General features: G+C 39.6%; 1 protein-coding gene across 1 annotated transcript in view; it reads right to left on the reverse strand.

Annotated features, from left to right (window-relative positions):
• The window catches only part of VEGFC (vascular endothelial growth factor C), a 121,767-nt gene extending 113,325 nt beyond the window's left edge, over positions 1-8,442 (reverse strand). The window contains exon 1 of the mRNA XM_054486163.2: positions 7,687-8,442. Within this exon, the coding sequence (XP_054342138.1) occupies positions 7,687-7,830 (144 nt within the window). The 5' untranslated portion in view covers positions 7,831-8,442. The remainder of the gene's footprint in view (positions 1-7,686) is intronic.
• Between the last annotated feature and the right edge of the window lie 12,547 nt (positions 8,443-20,989).

Raw genomic sequence — 20,989 nt, forward strand, 5'->3', positions numbered from 1 at the left:
AGGCCGAGGCGGGCGGATCACGAGGTCAGGAGATCAAGACCATTCTGGCTAACACGGTGAAACCCCATCTCTACTAAAAAAAAAAAAAAAAAAAAAAGTTAGCTGGGCGTGGTGGCGGGCACCTGTAGTTCCAGCTACTCCGGAGGCTGAGGCAGGAGAATGGCATGAACCTGGGAGGTGGAGCTTGCAGTGAGCTGAGATCGCACCACTGCACTCCAGCCTGGGTGACAGAGCCAGACTCTGTCTCGAGAAAAAAAAAAAAAAAAAAAAAAGGATAAAGTAACTAAATACACAAAACAGACACAAACAAAAAGAAAAAATTAAAAATTAGCATCTACTCATTGTGCTACAAAGAAGCACAGAGAAACTAAGTAATTTGTCCAAGGTCACACAGCTACTAAGAGGCATAGTCAGGACATGAATACAAAAAGGCATGTCCAGACCCTGTGCTCTTATCCACTGCACTGCATCTCTAAACAAGTTAACGTCGCCGACACAAGTAACAGTTATGTGACTGAAACAAGCAGAAATATTGGCACCGAGTTCTTCCAGGTGCTATCACAGGCAGTGTAAACAGAGTGCATAGGTTCGGCAGTTAGCAAAATAGCTAGCTTTGATCCCAGCCTATATCACTTATGACTGCATACTTTACTACTGCATAAAAGTAAGAGAAAATGGTAATTTAGGGACGGAGTTTTAGGTAAATTAAATTACAAAATAAATGTCTAAATAGAAACCTTTCCAACTATAGAAGTCACAAACCACATCTTTCTGGTCTACCCGAAAATATACATCTTTCCACCTGTCCAAATGAGGACAGGTTGAAGCCAAACTCCTTTATAAGTGAGTCTTTTAAACTTGTAAGTATTGCTTTTTACACAAAGTTGTGCGTTTAAATATTTCCTCTTTCAGTATGTCCTTTCTCTAGTAGGTGGCATCTCTTGAGTTTGAGTAAATTATTCCACCATATTAAAAAAAAACTTTTATAAGAACAGCTAAAGTATTTATATTGTTTATTTGGTAGTTTACCTACCTCCTCACATCCCCACCCCCACCTTTCTGGTCTCATTGTTAGCAGATTTTAAAAAGTAGGAATTTCCAGGACACTTCAGGGTTATCTCCTTCTCTTTTTTTAATTGCTCACTGACCTACAAATAAATGTGTGTGCAAATATGGAGATTCTAATCTTGTACACTTCTGATTGTCTAAATATTCTATTTCAATGAACTGTCTACAAATTCTTAAGCGTGCAAGAAAGAACACGTAAGTCACACTTGGCAGTCTGAAGAACTATTAAGAGGTGTATGCACGTATATGTGGGGGGGGGGGGGGTCTGTGTATGTGTATCTAAGCATGACCACTGTTTACACTGCTTGCTTTGTTTGGAATGCAAACCATAACGGCAGAGATGTCTACTTCTATACTTTGGTAAATGTATCCAGATAGCACAATGATGGGTGCCTACAGTAAGTCAAAAGTAATCACCACTATCATCACCAGCAATCAGGAGCACATAGAGGAGTTCGAATACCATATATGGGTGGCCACTGTAATGAGAAAGGCAGAGTCACTGCCAGACACTTTAAGAAACCCTGCAGTTGAAAATGGCTTCTGAGAAGCTTCTGGTCGGCTTCCTTAGACACTTCTGTGCAACAATGCCAGGTTAAGCTCCTTAAAAACCTTACTTTCAGCATACCACTAAAGAATCTTCATTGGCTCCTGTTGCTTTCAACCCAAACTCAGACTTTCTCTTTGGTTTTCACACTTCCCACCATGTTCCCTTCAGTTTCCCTTAAAGCTCTTGACTTTTGCACCAAAGGGTTTGCTTCTAGTTCCCCAAATATCCCTGACCTTTACTTCCTCTGTACTTTGCTGTCATTCTTCAATATTCCAAACATCCCTCTCTCCCCCATTTCTGTAATTAGCATCTACTCATTTTTAACATTGGGTCTCATATCATTCTGCCTTTCCCAGGCCTGCCCATGCAGCTCCCAGAAGGCTAGCCAACAACTGGTGGTAACTCACAAGACTCTCTTACAAAACCACTTACATGGTCTGGATTTATAGTTTAATTCACTTGTAGTATTTTTAATGGGTAAATTTATTTTCTCCAAAATGATTATAAGCTTGTTATAGACAAGATCACTCACTCTACATTTTTTGCATCACACACTGAACTGTAATTTCCTGCTTAGAACTGAAGCTGCCACTAGTAAGAACTGATTAACACGCCCCTGAGTTGAAGTAGATTAAAGAGCAAATAAACCTGGTACTAACGGGTAAAAAGGAAATAGGAACATCCACATGGCTTCTTTCTTGAATTCCTGGATTACCTTTCCCTGCCTCTTCTAGGCAGCCCCAAGGCAATAAAGTAACGGAGGAAGGCCTGTGGAACAGGGCTACAATCCATCTGCTTACCCAAAATGCCTGGAGACTGCAAGAGTCTCTGAACCTGGAATTTTTCTGGAAACCAAGTGCATAGACATATTAATACTCACACCCCAAAAACAAGCAGGACTGATGGCAGTATCATGTAAATAAATACATTACTATTTTCCCAGTGAAGATTAAAAATATTTAAATTAGAGAATAATGACGATAAATAGCCTTATGTCAGTTCAGATCAGGATTATAGCACCAAATAATTTAAGAAAATGAGATTTTGGGGCCGGGCGCAGTGGTTCACGCCTGTAATCCCAGCACTTTAGGAGATCAAGTGGATCACCTGAAGTCAGGAGTTTGAAACCAGCTTGGCTTACAAGGCAAAGCCTTCTCTCTATGAAAAATACAAAAATTAGCCTGCTCTAGTGGCACATGCCTGTAATTCCAGCTACCTGGGAGGCTGAGGCACAAGAATTGCTTGAACCCACGAGGCAGAGGTTGCAGTGAGCCAACATCATGCCACTGCACTCCAGCCTGGGCAACAGAGCATGACCCTGTCTCAAAAAAAAAAAAAAAAAAAAAGAAAAAGAAAAGAAAAGAAAGAAAAAGAAAATGAGTTTTTGGATTTCAAAATTGGAAAAAAAGTATCGTGGGTAACTCCTAACACCTGAAAGCCACTAGGGCACGAGCAGTACAAGGAAACAGTACTAATCCACTGACAAAGCATTTAATGTACAATTTGATTAATTCCATGATGGATGCCCAATAAAGCAAATTAAATAAAAACAATCTCTGCTTTCTCATGGTTAAACATAAACTCTGAAAAAAAAAATTAATCAACCGAGGAAAGAAGCCACCCCAAAAATTTACACTAGTAAGTTTCAGAAAAACAATTACACAAACCTAAAATATTTATAGTAAATTTTATAATTACACTATAACTCAAACTCATCAGCATCTCTCCTTGTTTAAAGTTCTCTGCTATATCTGTCTTTCCTAATGAGAAAAATCAATGATACCTTAATCCGCAATTTATACAAATCTCTACTTACAAATATGTGTTTGTAACAAAAGGTAGACCCATATAGTATTTATAAAATGCACATCTACAAGGAATAATGTAACTGGTGAAAGGTGAAACAATATATGCTCAGAAGTCAGAGGAAGTATAATGCTTCTGCCAACTTAAATTTGTTCTTTCCAAATCCACTTATTTGTGAAAGGTCATTTGGCAGAGGTAAAATCACAATCTTTCACTGAAGTTACTTTAGCACAACTTTGAAAAACTGTTTGTCAGAAAATCTTGTTAAGCCTCCAGTTAAGCAGTCGTTCTTATAATATTACCATGGATTAGGTCATTTATAATTTATCTTTAGTCAAACGAACACCATGTGGTAAAGCCTGGAAGAAAGTCTGGGTTTATTTCCGTTTGTCCCATTGTGGGGAATTAGGACCTAAATAAATGCAACAAGGTGCCCCTAACTGCAAAGTCACACACAGTGCTTTTCTCTGCCTTCCTGCACGCTGCTATAATGTGCCAAAGGAGACCAGCAGAGGGGCTGAAAGGAGTCTGAATCACAGGCCCAAAGGCCCAAACCCATTACCACATTTCTCTAAAACACACATGCTTCTCGATTTACAATGGGGCTACATCCTGACAAATTCCTCCTGAGTTGAAAATACATTTAATATACAGTAGAGTACCTGTTGTTTACTCTCGCGATCACACGGCTGACCAGTCACAGCTCACTTCCATTGTCCAGCATCCAGAGAAAGTATTTTACTGCATATTATTAGCCCAGGAAAAGATCAAAATTCAAACCTTGAAGTGTGGTTTCTACTGAATGTGTATCAACTTTGCACCATTGTAAAGTCCAAAAGTCCTAAATAGAACCATTCTAAGTCGGGGACTGTCTGTATATGCCATACAACTTTTTTTAAAAGGAAAAAAAAAAAATCTATTCTTTTTCCTGATTGTCATTCAAATCTTGGGTTCATCATCCTTAATGAAATAAAATAATGTCCATATTATGGAGGTGTAGTGAAAAACAAAACTAACTTGCAAAGCTCTTTGCGAAGCGCATAACACACGTTATGAACATCACAGATAATGATTATAAACTCCTACTCTCAATAAGAACCCCAGGACTGCCAAAGGCAAGCAGGCAAGCACAGTCCCAGGGATTCGGGAAACCCTCATTAGTCTCACGCCAGTTCCTCTGTTGGCAAAAACCCCAGCAAGAGCTGAGAAACAGCATTCCAGGTTGGACACATGGAGATAACTAGGAGGCCAGGACCTTCCTCTCAGGAGGAACTGGAACCAGAACTGGAAGTCCAAAATGAAATCTAAATCCACTACCCTCCATCTTTCTCAACTCAAAAGGACAGGATTAGAGATCTATGGGTCTTAGACATATGCCACTAAGATCAGTAATTAACTGCTTTCTATGAAGCAATTTTGATAACTGTCTTGTGAATAAATAGCCACCAATCAGATGTTCATATTTCAGAAGAATATAATGGAGTGGAAATCAAAATGAAAGATGAATTGAACTTTCTATATCTAAAACCTCATATAACCAGCATCACTCAGAGGAATGTCAGAAATCTCTTATAAGAGTGGATGTTGACAAACATACTCAATCATGTACTATAACAAAAACTGTAAATAGAACAGCTTTGGACTTGCTATTCTCTTTTGTTCCCATCGTGTCCAGTTAATTTTACTTTTGCCTGCCTTAATTTTTTGACACTGTCTTGTTTGTGTTAACATCCTTCAGAGAAACATTTTAAGACTTTTCAGTAAGTCATGCAACCACAAATAACTAGAAATAGGAATCCAGTAAATGCAAATATAAGTCAAGGAATAAGGAGATCTTCATTGTATTTGTGATTTTTACCTACGATCTTTTGTATGGCTTTACAGGTGGGCTGAAGGGCTGGATGGCTAACCTTGGTTCATAGCTTGTGTGCTATTTTCGATTTTTTAAATATTAAAAAAGTTCCTAGGTGAAAGTTATGAAAAAATTGCATCTATTGGGATTATAGATATTTAGCATCTTCTGTTTACCTTCTGAAATATTTTCTTGGGGTTCATGTAGTTATAGAAAATTCACAATTGATTTCTCCCCAGTTCTTCTCTAGTGCTTAAATCTAAATGAGGCATTTGTACAGGCCACTAGGGAGAGACATAGAGTCTTCACATCAGTTTCTTGGCAGTTGTGTGACATTTTTCATAGCAAGTACACAGCAGTTTCACTGAACGCATTAATGACACATGCCCTGTCAAGGCTCTATTCACCCACTGGGGAACGACACTTTAACGGAGCAATGAAATACTGCTTTGTGGTCTATGGAACTCAGAGATGATGTTTCATATGGGAAATGATGTTTAATCACATGGGAAAAGAACCCATATCACATGCAGAATACTAACCCATACTCACCATACAGAATATAAAAATGGTTAAATATGAAAAGCAACATTTGCAAACAAAAATGCATAGAGATTTTCACGGCAATGGTAAAATTTGCCACATCACCAATGGCAAATTTTGCATCACCAATGAAGACACTTTTGAAAGTTAAAAATAAGTTAACTTTTTTATCCTCCAACCCCATACCTATACATAACACACGTAAACATACACACACACACACACACACACACACTCAGGGTACATTAATTCTAGACTCACCCAGCAGTGAGTGACTCTCATACAGGCTATTGGCTTATCAGGGAATGCTTCTCATTTTACTTTCTACTGCACATTTTCTTACTGTAAACCAAAGTAAGTGACCATAGCCAATACAGAGATGTTGTCTTACTAAATCATACTTTCACTAGTTTTGACTTTGCAGAAATAGCAAATAGGTACTGCAAAATCAAGGACTCAAATTATCAGAAGCGTTATTGAGCCGATTATTACATTTCTGCGGTATTTAAGAACAGAAAGATATTTTCATCACTATAGTTATGGCAATGTAAGTATAGGCACTGAAAATTATTTTTGCAATTCACAGAATGCAGTCTGTTCTATTTCATTTATATTGTTTTTACTCAAGAGGCATTCCTTTAACCCCTATATTAAATTATTACACATTCCAACATTTTAATGTTTTCCCAAAATTTAAATATAAAGGTAGTTTGATTTTCAAAAATTAGTCTTCTCAATCTTTAAGTGCATTTCAAAATATAAATATAAATAAAATATTTCAAAATATAAGGCTATTTATTTTCTACACATTGTGTACGTGTTAATCAATAGTCAAATTAAAGTTGACTGTAACACACCACAGGTACCTCTCCACTTGCCACCAGTTGAAATAAACTACTGCAGTATAGTTCCAGCAAGGGGTACTGCAAGTGTTTGAACTGAAATGTCGAATATAACTTCTTTAGGAACTCTCTTAAGCATACTCTACATGGTTACGGCAGGTATGAACTTTTTAGATAAAGATATACTCTTTTAGAAGAGCCAGTAAGAAGCAGGAACAAACACAAATCATTTTTGAAAATCAGGATGCCTCAAAAGTATTTTGGCAACATTTTCAGGCAAAGGATTAAACACCTCTTATTTAAAAGAAAACAAAACAAACAAAACACCCAAACAAGAAAAAAAAATACTTAGTTTTCAGTATCTCATGACCAGATTTTAGGAATGAAGAGCTTATAAAGTTGAAACAAGCCTTGCATTGCTTGATTGTGATCTAACTGACTCTAATCTCCTGTTACATCTCAAGTCTGACCAACTTCAAGTGAACTCTGAAAGCCCTGGAGCCTGATTACTGAAGTCCCTGACACTTTTTTCTAAAGTCGCTCACAGCGCCTGGTGCTCCGCAGACTATGAACACTCCAGGAAAGTAAGGCTGGGTTGACTGATCACCAGTGTCCCAGAATCTGTTTGGAGTCCCATGAATCAGCTGGGGAAAGAAACGAGCATTTCCCGACCAAAGTGAACTCATACTCTCCAGAGCCCCGCTGACTGGGCAGGGTTCAAGACCCCTTGGTTGCCCCAGAGGAAACCAGTCTGAAATAGATTTCGGGATCGCTCACTGGGCACCTCTCCGGGCCCTTCACTCGTGTAACTTGCTTGCCTCTCTAGTAACAACTTTCTATTTAAAAAGAAGAAGAAGATTTTTCTCTAAAGCAGCGTGCACTGAGCTCAGTAACTTTGGATCCCACGTACACAAGCTTAAAGCACACACACTTTCCCCCGCGCAGGTTCTCGGGTCCGCCGCAAACCCTAACGCAAACCCTAAGGCAAACTCTCGGGTCCTCCGCAAACCCTAACGCAAACCTACCGTGGCCTCGCCCGCGTCGGGCTCCGCGTCCGAGAGGTCGAGTCCGGACTCGAAGGCGGCGGCGGCGGGCGCCTCGCGAGGACCCGGGAGCAGCGCAGCGGCGAGCAGAGAACACGCCAGAGAGAAGAAGCCCAGCAAGTGCATGGTGGAAGGACCGGGGGTGGGGGACCGGTCCGCTGGCGGGGGCAGGGGTGGGGGCGCGGGCGCCCCTGCGAGGCCGCGGGCCCCTCCTGGTCCCTCTCCCCCGGGCTCCTCCCGGCGACCCCCGTGGGCGAGCCGGAGGCGGCGGGAGCGGGTCCGGGGCTCCGCGTTCCCAACTTTGCAGGGCGCCCTCCCAGCCAGTGCCGGGGAAAGGCGGCGGGTGTCAGGTAAAAGCCTCACAGGAAACCGGACATCCGAGCTCCCCGCATTCGGAGCCCGCGAGGTGAAGCGAGGGCGAGCGAGGACGCCGCCGCGGTCCGCGTCGGTGTAGCTTTTTGGAGAGGCGGGGGGGGACACCAGAACACCCCGCGATGATCAGCCCCTTCAAACCCGCCAGAGCCCTCGTCCCCCTCCTCCCTCCCCTTCCCCGAAGTGAGAGGAGCCGGGCCGCGGGCGCTGCGGCGGGGGCGCTGGCGGCGGTGCCGGGGGCGGGAGGAGGGCGGCGGGGCGGCTGACGGCGGCGGGGCCCGGGAGCGCCGCGGCGCAGGAGCCTCCAGAGCGCGCCGGGCTGAGCAGCGGCGGCGGCGGCGGCGGCGGGCGCAGGGGCAGGGCATGACTGACGCGCCCTCTGCCTGCGCTTATGTGAGAGAAAGCGGCCGAGGGAGGGAGCGTGCCGAGCCCGGGCTGCCCTCCCCTCTCGCTCTCCCTCGGAAGCCGTCTCCCTGGAGCTCCCCGTTTCCCTCGCCTCCTCCCCGGCGGCCCCACCTCCCCCGGCCCCCCTCTGGATCTCTCCCTCCCCGCCCCCGTCCCCTGCGGGGAGCGGGCGGCCGGAGGGGCAAGTTCAGTCCCCGAGCTGGCGGTTGGCGGGACCGGCTTTAGAGGTGATGCGACCACCCCGGACCACGTGGAGCGGGGAGAAACTGGGCACCGTGCGGTGGAGGGAGCCCCTGCTTTATCGTCGGCCACTCCCGAGTGCTTGTCCTCCCTCCCGCACGCCTGGCCCCCAGTGCCCTGCTCAAAGTTTGGAAATGTCCTGGGGGTTCTAAAAGTTCCAAGAGAAGGTCATCACTATGTCAGAGAACCCTATGGGACCTCGGAGGGGTCCCCTCTCTCCCTTGGTCTGTGTAGTTGAAAGTTGCCTGATGATGCAAGAACCGCAGTTCTCAGGATGCAGTGCAGGCTGTTGGGATGGATGCTAATGATCCCTTTGGAATCCTAAACTTCTGACAGGTGAAGAGAAGGACCAGAATCTTCGTGGAGAGTAAAGACACACATTGTCAGCTTCTGCAAGAAGTTGGTTTACTTGAAAAAGGGGGTGATAAAGAGATGTGTGTGAGACATATTCCAGAAAGGATGTAACATCCAAAGAAAAGTGACTGCATTTCCCCATTGGAAAAGCACTGGGGTTTCCGTTGGGCTGGTGGCATTGGCTAGCTGCCTCCTTGGGGCAGGGTGAGCAGGTTACAGAGGACCACGCTAAGGGGTTTCAACAGTGTACAGAACATCAAAAGTCTGCCTTTTACTCCCAATCTACTTTTAAGTACACTGATGTTATAGGTCCATCGTATCTTACCAAAAGAAGAGACTTTCTTATTTGCTTCAACTCTAGAAGATTTGAAACTCCTCACCCATAATTTACTTGAAGGCTTAAATATCTCAAAGGACAGGGAACCTTCCATTCTGTGTGGCTGTTCACTCCCTTTATTGATGAGCAACACTGCTGAAAAGCATTTCCTTTCATCTCTCTATTGCTTTTGACTCCTGGAGTTTTACACAATAAATCTAATCTCACTTCCACAACTGAGTCCTTCAAATATTTTGAAAATATTTATCATGGTCTCCCTAAGCTAACTTTACTCCTGGCTAAATATCCCTTTTATTCCCCAAGATGACAGTTCCAGTTTCCCCCCTTAACCATACTGTTAGCTTTCCATGTTCATGAAGTATGCGGTTGAGAACATGGCTCACTACTTAGCGCTGTAATGAGCGTGCAGAATGGACAGTATGCCTTTGTTGACACAGCCTTGGATTGAGTTTATTTTCTGGCAGCCAAATCACAGTGTTGACTCACACTACCCTTAAAGTCAACAAAATTCCTCAATAATTTTTCATGTGTACTGCTACTTAGTCACGTCTAAATTGCCCTGTATTTGTGGAGTTAAGTTTACTGTATCCAAGATGCTTTTTTATGTATCTTTATGAAATTCCATCCCATCAGACTCGGTCCATGATCCAGCCTGTTGAGATGTTTTGTGATTTGGAACATGGTCAGTGTATCACTCTCTCGCTGTCTTGCTGCTCCATGCATAGTTGATCAGCCTGCCATAGTTATCTTCAGACACTGATAGATCTGTGAAAAGAGAACAGCTAAGGGCAGACTGGGGTAGGATTTGAATAGAAGGTGGAGTTTCCATTCAACCATTTGCTATTACAATGATTCTAAACTTTGATTGCACTTGGCATCACAAAAGGAGATTTTGAAAAAACAGATGCTTGAGTACACCTTCTGCCTTTCTGGCCTAACTGGTCTAACTGGAGTAAGGCTTGGACATCAGAATTCTAATAGGCAAACAAAATTGAGAACCACAGGCATTTCCAACACCCACAGGCCTAGCAGCGGGTGAAGACTGGAAAATCAACAAACTCAAAATATATCCAAAATATATTAATATCATATTAACTACTGTATTATTTAAATACAGCAGTAAGCTGTATTCAAACTTTCTTCTCACAAAAATGTTATCTTCCTGCTGCTATATTTTGAGTCAGAAAATGCTGGCAAAAAGTTTACTCGAATAAAAAAAAGGTCTGCAAAAACAATCATGCAGTAGTTGTTTAAGTATGTCTTAAAGTTGGTTGAGCACGGTGGCTCACGCCTGTAATCCCAGCACTTTGGGAGGCCGAGGCGGGTGGATCACGAGGTTAGGAGATCGAGACCATCCTGGCTAACACTGTCCATCTTAGGGAGACCATGATAAATATTTTCAAATGTCGGTGAAACCCCATCTCTACTTACACACACACACACACACACACACACACAAAGAATGTCTTAAGGTAAAAATGAATAGTTGCTCAAGACTTTTTGTTTTTTTTCTTCCTTATCCCCTGGAAACATTTTTGCCACTAGCAGATTTTAAAGGTTGAGAAAGTCCTTTTCACTGGTTTGTGAGTTCATCACTAGCTTCATGCAAGACCTATTTTACAACAGGTCTTCTAAATCTGGTTTTTCAAAAAGCATTGCTCAGTCAGCGGAGAAAGAGAGGTAGCAGGGCCCCAGCCAGAATAACACCTCTTTTACATATTGAGTTTTTGTTTTCTTTGGTGATAGGTTTTGTTTTTTGTGTTTTGTGTGTGTGTGTGTGTGTGTGTGTGTGTTTGTTTGAGATGGAGTCTCGCTCTGTCTCCCATGCTGGAGTGCAGTTAGAGTACAGTGGCGCCATGTCAGCTCACTGCAACCCCTGGGTTCAAGCTATTCTCCTGCCTAAGCCTCCCAAGTAGATACGGGAGATGATAGTTTTGGATGGCAAAATAATGATGATAATATATCCATTGTACATTCTCTAATATCCATTCTGACCATCTACTTTATTTCTCATTTGTTATTCCCTACCTTCTTGCTTTGTTAGTTTTACTTTGATGATTCATTTCAAGCTTTTTTAGCTGAATGCTTAGTTCATTTTTCTTCTTTTTAGTTTAAAAATACAAGTTTCGGGCCATGTGTGGTGGCTTACCTCTGTAATCCCAGCATTTGGGGAGGCTGAGGAAGGAGGATCACTTGAAGGTCCTTTGAGACCAGCCTGGGCAACACAGCAAGACCCCATCTCTGCAATCAATCAGTCGATCAATAAAATACAGGTTTTGTCTAAATTCTGCTTTACCTGTATTTCTCAATTTTGACACGTAGTGCTTCCTTTGGCAAACAGTTGCAAATATATCTTAATTTGTTTATATTTTTAACCCAAAAGTTATTTGTGTTTTCTTAGTTTAGGGATATGATTTTTACCAATTTCTAATTTTATTATATTTAATTTTTGCTATAAATGATGTTGCTTTTAGAAATGCATTCAGGCTTTCTTTGTAGTCCTGGACATGGCTGATCATTGCAACTAATTCTGTGTGTGCTTTATTTTTGTTGGGTATTAATTTTGAGCTTATTATAATATTCAAATCTTGTTTGGGAATGACGTTAAAATCTCCAGTTATAATTGTTGACATGTTTTTCTGTTTCTGACTGTAGTTCTTCCTGTTATTTTTTAACACAATGGGATACCATATCATTTTGATCTAATTTTCTTCTTAGTAGTATGTAATGTCATTTTTTTAACTTCTGATATTTTTATTTGAAGTTCTGCTTTTTCTGATATTAAAATCATAGGCTTAAAGAATTGAGATCAGCTGTGAACATGACTTAGGTAAAACTATGAACCAGTCATGTACACATGACTTAGTTGTTTCTTCTAGGAAACATTAGCCTGGAAAAGATAAGACTGCAATCCAGTATTTAAATTCAGTGTTTGCTTCAGGAAATGCTGGCAAAACACTATATCGAAGACAATAATATTCTGACTCTGGTAAACAACTTGCTTATTAATGACAGTTTTCTTACCCAAACTCTCATTTACAGGTGTTAACCGATCCTAAACTACTAGATCATGAACTTTGCCCAATCTTACTCAATTCCCCACTTTGAAAAACCCACCTTAAACTACTCGTATCCAGACTCCAAAGCTCTACAACTATTCTGCTTCTGACTTACCCAAGACACCCTAAGACCCTGTCCAGGTGGCACTCTCCCTTACTGCTGTAGGTTCGGCTAAATGGAACTTTTGTTTATTAAAAAGTTTTCTACTGATATTTTGGGGTGTTCAACAACTTGGACGTCCCATTGAAATCCTTCTCCCTTGTAGCTCAAGCAAAGATCCTAAATTCAAAAATAGTGCAAATCACTGAGGCCTCTTGAGCTTCCTGGCTTGGTGGGGGGAATCACTCTGACTACAATGAAGGGTTAAGTCTTCTGTTAGATTTCAGTCCCAGTTTCTTTTCATCAAGCTACCAAATGCTAAAAGATCTCCTTTCAAGAATCCTTTGATTATTTGATCAGACTTGAACAAATTTATCCTCAATGGATATCTGCCTTCTTACTATTGCTTGTTGTCACTGCTGCCTTCGTAATTTTCTCATGGGAGTCAAAAAAAGGAAGTTCATAAGAAAGAGAATAAGCACAGGTCCTGTTAAGTCAATTCACTGAACCATCCCTTGGGACTAGATGCCCAGAAGGATTGGTATTGACTAGACAGATATTGCCATAAACTTTATCAAAAGCTTATACAAGGATTTGAAGTCTTGTTTTGTCTGTGAGACGCTGATTTTGAATGAGATCTCCTGGTCAAACTTTCCATCTTCCCAAACTGCACATTTATCAGGTTTGCCACTGGAGACTACCTAACCTTTAGTTTGGGGAGCCAAGGGCATGAGGTGCACAAACAACTCATTTGACCACCCATTGCCAGATCATTTTGCCTTTGTCTCAGACTAAACCCAAGTTCATATCCCCTCCAAGCCATATTCCTGCCTCCTACATGTATTTTACACTATAACTAATACTATGTATCTCTGTCTAAACAGCTTAATTTTACCAACATTAATTTAGAATTTCAGAGGCCATTTGAGAAACCTTTTGTAAGAACAAAACTGTTCATTTGAAAGGTGCCTTATGGAAAGAGAGTGAAATTCCAACATTCAATGATATGTATGTTCTGATTGATATAAGAAGTCTTACAATAAAAATACAGATTCCACAATTGCTTCAGTAATTGTTCCATGGAAGGTGCAAATGAAAAAATGTGAAAAGCTCTTTTTTATATCTGCCCAAATCACGACTTGACTCAAAAAGATTTTACCTTTACTATTCCTGTTCTCTCACCCAGTTGCCCTCCAAGTTCCCTTTCCCTGACACTCTTTCTGATGTCCCTTTTCTTCTGGCCAGCTAGAAACACTAAATGCTCAATTGGCTCTTAAAGTTGACCAAATCAGAATAAGCTCATTATGGCAGATTTTAAGCCCTGGGTTGGGTCTAAGCTAAAAGTCATTTTCAAAAACTTCCAAAGTCTATGCAAGGTAGGTATAAATTTACAGAGAAATTTGCAATAGTTCTAGGAACACATAATTCAGGGTTCCCAGATCTCTATCAACTGATTTATAGGTTATTATGAACCTCAAATGCAACAAAATGTGTTGGAAAAGACAGTGTGAATACCTTGAGTATGATTTAAGAGACTCCACATTTCAGAGTAAAACCAGAGGAACTTAAAAAAGCTGTAAATTTTAGACAAAACTTTTGGAGTTTATGCACCAAAACAAAGATGACAGCATTGGAAACCTCAGGGGATGCTCCATCACACCTATAGAAAACATTCAGGTGTAGGTCCTGGAACATGTGCAGTGCCAGCTCTTGCCTCACTTTCTCTGAGTGGCCTAATGTCAGAAGTGGGGAAATTTAACATGCAAGCAAAACTGGAAAGGAAGATAATCCTGTTGCTAGTCCTCCAAGTCCTCATGGAATGAAACTAAAGGGGAAAAAAAAGGAAGTAGGAAATCAGTGACGCTCTTCCAAATAAGTCTCAAGGACTCAGTTTCCTATTTGCCCTTAAATGCTCAAGGAGAATTTCTGTGTCTTAAAAGGTGGTCTTGTGAATGTTTGATCCTGGCACTATCATATCAACCAAAAGACTTGTCACTGTCACATGACCTCTTTCTCAGAGTTAAACGACTCCAGTGGTGGCTATCTCTAATAATCCACAAATTCTCCCTGTTTCCTACTGTGCCTGTCATCTTCAGACCTTACTGAGGAATGTTCTTCATAATCTGTCACTTTCAGAATGGCAGTTTGTTGTCACCAGTGGACCTCAGGTGGAACCTTGCAAACATTTTTCATTTAATTTCCCACCTCAAGAAGGACAAACTGATCACTGTACTTTGTCAACATTGGTAGGGTAATTTTATTGAGGTTGCTGAGAATGTCTCCAGTTGCTAGTCTCTTCTGCACCAGCATAATCTAGTTAAACTGTAAAGGTGGAGACTGAACAAGAACTCAAGTGTCAGGGTACCTTTGAACACTTACAAATGGGTTTCATACAGTCACCTCCTTCGTATGGATTTTGAATATCCTAGTCAATGTTTGCTAATTTCCAAAGTGAGAGGAAAGTTTTGTCTTTGAAGTCTGGATATTTCTCACCCAATTTAGGGCTCTACCATACTTTGGGCAGACATGGCAAAGCACCACAAGGGACTCACACAATATACTCAGTCTTATCACCAACAACTATGAGTTGCATTTTCTTCATATTCTCCCAAGGAATCTTGACATGACCTGAAAAACAAAGACTTTGTCATCTGGAAAAGACAGCATAGAAAAAATTCCTAGAAACCACATTGGAAAGAAAGAGCAGATAAATTTGACTAGAACAGCAGTTAAACTTGAGGGTATAGATGCGTGGATTCATGTCTCCCAGCTAAAAAGACACAAGGTTTGACCCACTGACAAAAGGATTGACATTCCATTAGAAGATTAAAAATTAGGGATTCTAAAGTATTTTTCAGAAGCAAGTGGCCCTTGGAATAGAGGCAGCTTCTACCACGAAGCTTTGTTTCAAGATGGCAACTGCAGGATGTGGACAGCTTCCACTCAAGACTTACAAAGACTTACAAAAGTCTTTGAAGCTTGGATAGTTCTTACCCAATTTGGGGCTCTACCATACTTTGGGCAGACATGACATTATAAGGGACTCACGCAATATATTCAATCTTAACACCAACAAATACGAACTGCATTTTCTTTTTTTGAGACGGAGTTTTGCTCTTGTTGCCCAGGCTGGAGTGCAGTGGTGCGATCTTGGCTCACCGCAACCTCCGCCTCCTGGGTTCAAGTGATTCTCCTGCCTCAGCCGTCCGAGTAGCTGGGATTACAGGCATGCGCCACCATGCCCGGCTAATTTTGTATTTTTTAGTAGAGATGGGGTTTCTCCATGTTGGTCAGGCTGGTCTCGAACTCCCGACCTCAGGTGATCCACCCGCCTCGGCCTCCCAAAGTGCTGGGATTACAGGCGTGAGCCACTGCGCCTGGCCCGTTAATCCCAGCACTTTGGGAGGCCAAGGCAGGCGTATCACGAGGTCAGGAGATTGAGACCATCCTGGCTAACACAACAGTGAAACCCCGTCTCTACTAAAAATACAAAAAGTTAGCTGGGCGTGGTGGCAGGCGCCTGTAGTCCCAGCTACTTGGGAGGCTGAGGCAGGAGAATGGCGTGAGGTGGAGCTCCACCGGGAGGTGGAGCTTGCAGTGAGCTGAGAATGCGCCACTGAGCTCCAGCCTGGGCGACAGAGCGAGACTCTGTCTCAAAAAAAAAAAAAGAAAAAAAGAAAAAAAAAGATATGCAGACTTACAAAAGACTTAAAAAAATTTACAGTTTTACAAGACTTACAAAACTAGATTTTAATGGCTGGCGTTTTTTTCCTTCTATATTTTCTTTCATCATTGAAGGCTCAAAAGTCTGGGTAGTTAACCAATGGTTGTTATTTCTTACCCAGTAAAAATTCATGTTCTCTAACTTGAATATTGCTTTCTGTATCTTTAGTCGTTCCTTGATATGAAAACTCAGATATCAAGAGAAATGTATGCATGATGTGGCCAAAACCAACAATCAAGCACACTTTTCCCTATGAGTGCCAACCTGCTAGTACCAATCATTTGTTATGAAATACTTGATTTCGTTCATAATTGGACTCAACCACTAATTGAATTTTTATGTGAAAGAGAACACAACAGAGCAGGTAACCAAAATCAAAACCTCCCTGGGAAGAAAGATTTCTGCCTCCACTGAAATCATACTCAAGGATCCTTTCTCAAAGATAACATCTGCAAACAAACTTTCATGGAGAAAAGCCTCAGAAAGGGAACAAGGAACAGATGGTTTGTATTTAAGATCTGACTCAGATTTACAAACCTTACAATGAAGACTTACTATGGAGGTAACTCTTTTGGTTGTCTATCATATATACCCTGGGTGACCTTTGTTGAACCTCTTTTTGTCACATAGGGTTTATGTGAATACTAAATTAGTTAATATGTGTAAGGAACTTAAAATAATATTTAGTACCTAGTAACCTCTCAATAAACTTTGGATAAAGCATTAATAATTGCAGATGTGTTATTATGTGTCATTAATATCATGTCTGATATACTAATCTTTATTTCTTCCTTATATTTACAACATTTTTTCTGTTGTTTTACCCTTGTATTTAAGTGACTATTCAAATGGTATCAGATTTGAACATTGACTTTCTTTTTTAAGCACCTTGAAAATGTCATTCTATTGTATTCCTTCATCAAATATTGTACCAAGAAATCTAAGCATAATAATAGTTTATAGCCATATTATCTCCCTTATGTATCTGGCTGTATTTTTAGGGGTGCTACAAATTCTAATGTATTTGTTACTCCCCCAAATCTTATGATATAGAAGTTATTATAATCTATATTATGTCAACAAGAAAACTGAGCTATGAAGAAGTTTAGTATCTTGTTTAATGTTTCAGAGCTAGTTTTTGATTGAGCCTAAACTCAGGGGATTAGGCGCTGCCCTCTCCTTCCCCTTTATGAATGTAAACATGATACTTTTCCTTGTTAGATGGTTAGCCATTCTTGTTGGAAAATTTTGGAACATTTTCTTTGTTTTTTATTATATTGAATTTTACCATTGTTTGTCCATAGGGAAATATTCATAACTTCTTTAGCACAGTTTCGGCCCTTTGAATCAGTGTGTGTGTGTGTGTGTGTGTGTGTGTGTGTGTGTATGTGTGTGTAATTTCTAAGAAATTATTAGTCAAATAATCTATACAAAGTATCTCTCTTGTTATAGTTCTCTAGAATTTCTTGCATACAGATATTGACATTTTACCTTTATAATAATAGCTTATAGCCATATTGTGCCTACTCTGTGTCTGGCTATATTTTTAGGGATGTTGCAAATTCCCATATATTTAGTACTCCCCAAAATATTATTATATAGAAATTACTATAATCTCTCTCTATATATATCAACAAGGACACTGAGTTATGGAGAAGCTCATGTGTTAACTTTTCTTATATTCCTTCTGTCTATCCATCCTTTCCTAATTGCATATGGAGATTCAGTTGTTCCAGCAAAATATATTGTAAAGACTATTCTTTTCCCACTGCATTGCATTTGGACCTGTGCTAAACATTCATTGTCCATATATGTATGGGTTTATTCTGGATCTCTATTTTGTTCCATTGATCTGTTTGTCTTTAGCCCAAACACCACATTGTCTTGATTACTTAAGCTTTAAAATCAGTCATGAAGTTGTCTAATGTTAATCATCCAATTTGTTAATTTTTGCCAAAAATATTTTGACCAGTCTAACCAAACATATGTATAATATGTATTTCCATGTTAATTTCATAACCAGCTTATAAGTTTCTACCAAAAAAAAGTCTGCTGGGATTTTGTTAATGATCAAAACTTGATATAGGTCAATTTGAGTACAATTGGCATCCTAACAATATTGAGTCTTCTGATTCATGAACAAGGTATATCTTGCCAAATATGTAGGTCCTCTTTAATTTCACTCTGCAACATTCTGTAGTTTTCTTTTTACAGGTCTTATATGTCTTTGACAGATTTGTCCCCCAATTTTTTATAATTGTTTATGCTATTGTACTGATTTTTTTTAATTCCTTTTTTTTTTTTTTTTTTTTTTTGAGATGGAGTGTCACTCTGTCGCCCAGGCTGGAGTGCAGTGGCATGATCTGGACTCACTACTGCAACCTCTGCCTCCCAGGTTCAAGCGATTCTCCTGCCTCAGCCTCCCAAGTAGCTGGGACTACAGGCACACACCACCACATCTGGCCAATTTTTTTTCTTTTCCTTTTTGAGAGAGAGACAGGGTTTCACTATATTGGCCAGGCTGGTTCCAAACTCCTGACCTCAAGTGATCCACCCGCCTTTGCTTCCCAAAGTGCTGGGATTACAGACGTGAGGCACTGCATCCTGCCTAAAACTTCAATTCTTGATTGCTAATTATGACTGATTTTTGTATATAGATCTTGTATCCTGCAGCCTGGCTAAATTTACTTGTTAGTGCTGGTAGACTTTTTGTAGATTCCATAAGATTTTCTAAATAGCTGATTATGTAGTCTGTGAATAAAGACAGTTCTCATTCTTATTTTCCAGTCTGGATACATTTATTTTTCTTTCCCAATTCCACTGGATATAATCAATAAAATATTGAATAGAAGTTGTGAGAGTCTGCATCTGTTGAGATGATCCTACAGTTTTTCTTTTTTAGTTGCTTAATATGATGAATCATATTGATTGGTTTTTGAGTGTTAAACCAACCTTTTATTGCTGAAATAACTCCAAGAGTTTGTATAGAATTGGTGTTATTTTTTCCTAAATGTTTAGCATAACTCAATTAGCCGTCTGGACCTGGAGTTTTCTTTGTGGTAAGATTTTTAACTGTAAATTCAGTTTCTTTAATAAATATAAGTCCATTCAGATTATTTATTTCTTCTTGAATGAGCTTTTGTGTTTTGTACCTTTCAAGGATAGCTTTTATTTTGTTTAAGTTGTCACATTTATTGGCATAAAGTTTTTTATAATATTACCTTATTATTTTTAATATATGTGGAATCTATGATGATGTCACCTCTCTTGTTGCTGATATTAGTAGTTTAATAGCTTGTATCTTCTCTCTCCCCAACCCCTATCAGTCTGGCTGGAGGCTTATCAATTTTATTGATTTCTCAAAAAACTACTTTTTATTTCATTGTTTTTTCTGATTTTTTCCTTTTTTTTCCTACTCCATTGATTTTGGCTCTCATCATTATTTTTTCTTCAGTTTGGGCTGGGATTAACTTTATGTATTTATATATTTATATTTACATATACTTATATTTACATATACTTATATTTATATGTAAGTATAAGTAAAAATAAGATACATGAAGCAAAAACTCAGTTGCAAGAAGAAATGGATAAATCCAGTTCAAGATATCAAAACTCTCTCTCAATGGTTGATAGAATATACAGACAGAACATCAGAGGGGATATAGAAGAATAAACACCATTCATCAACTTGACCTAATTGACAAGTATAGAAAATTCCATCCTACCATAGCATAACATACATTTTTTCAAGTGCAGATGAAACATTTACCAAGATAGATAATGTTCAAAGATAGATAATGTTCAAGATAGATAATGTTAAAAAAAATCAAGGCTAACAAAAGTTTAAAAGATTCAAGGTAAATTTACATATACTTATATATAAATATATATAATTATATATATAATTAACCCCAGCCTAAACATATATATATATATATTTTAGTATCCGAACACAAGTCACTGATTTGAGACCTTTTTCCTTTTTAGTGCTGTAACTTTCCTTCTAAGTATTCATTTAGTAACTTACCACAAAATCTGATATGTTATGCTTTAATTTTCATTCAGTAAGAAATACTTTCTAATTTGCCTTTTGATTTTTTTCTTTGACTTGTGGGTTACTTATAATTGTGGCATGTACTTTCTAGATATTTTTGAATATCCTGGAAATCCTTCTGTTGCTTCTAACTTAATTTTATTATGAGCAGAAAACGTAGTTTTTATGACTTGAATCTTTTAAAATTTGGTTAGCCTTGATTTTTTGGCTCAGAACATTATCTATCTTGGTAAATGTTTCATCTGCACTTGAAAAGAATGTATGTTATGCTACGGTAGGATGGAATTTTCTATACTTGTCAATTAGGTCAAATTGATGAATAGTGTTAATTCTTCTATATCCCCTCTGACCTTCTGATGTTCTCTCTGTATATTCTATCAATTATTGAGAGAGAGTTTTGATATCTCGAACTGGATTTATCCATTTCTTCTTGCAACTGAATCAGTTTTTGCTTCATGTATCTTTAATCTCTGTTAAATGTGACTATGTAACATACTGTTGGGAAAGGAAGACATTTTGAGAATAAAAAAGGGCTATAATGATAATTACACTGGAACAATAGGAATAAACCTAAATTGTCCTGAGAGCATATATTCAATCCCTGTTGAAAATGGTGGTGAAGTATTTTTCTCTTGCA

Source organism: Pongo pygmaeus, chromosome 3, assembly GCF_028885625.2.
Source record: "Pongo pygmaeus isolate AG05252 chromosome 3, NHGRI_mPonPyg2-v2.0_pri, whole genome shotgun sequence".
Classification (NCBI taxonomy): Eukaryota; Metazoa; Chordata; class Mammalia; order Primates; family Hominidae; genus Pongo; species Pongo pygmaeus.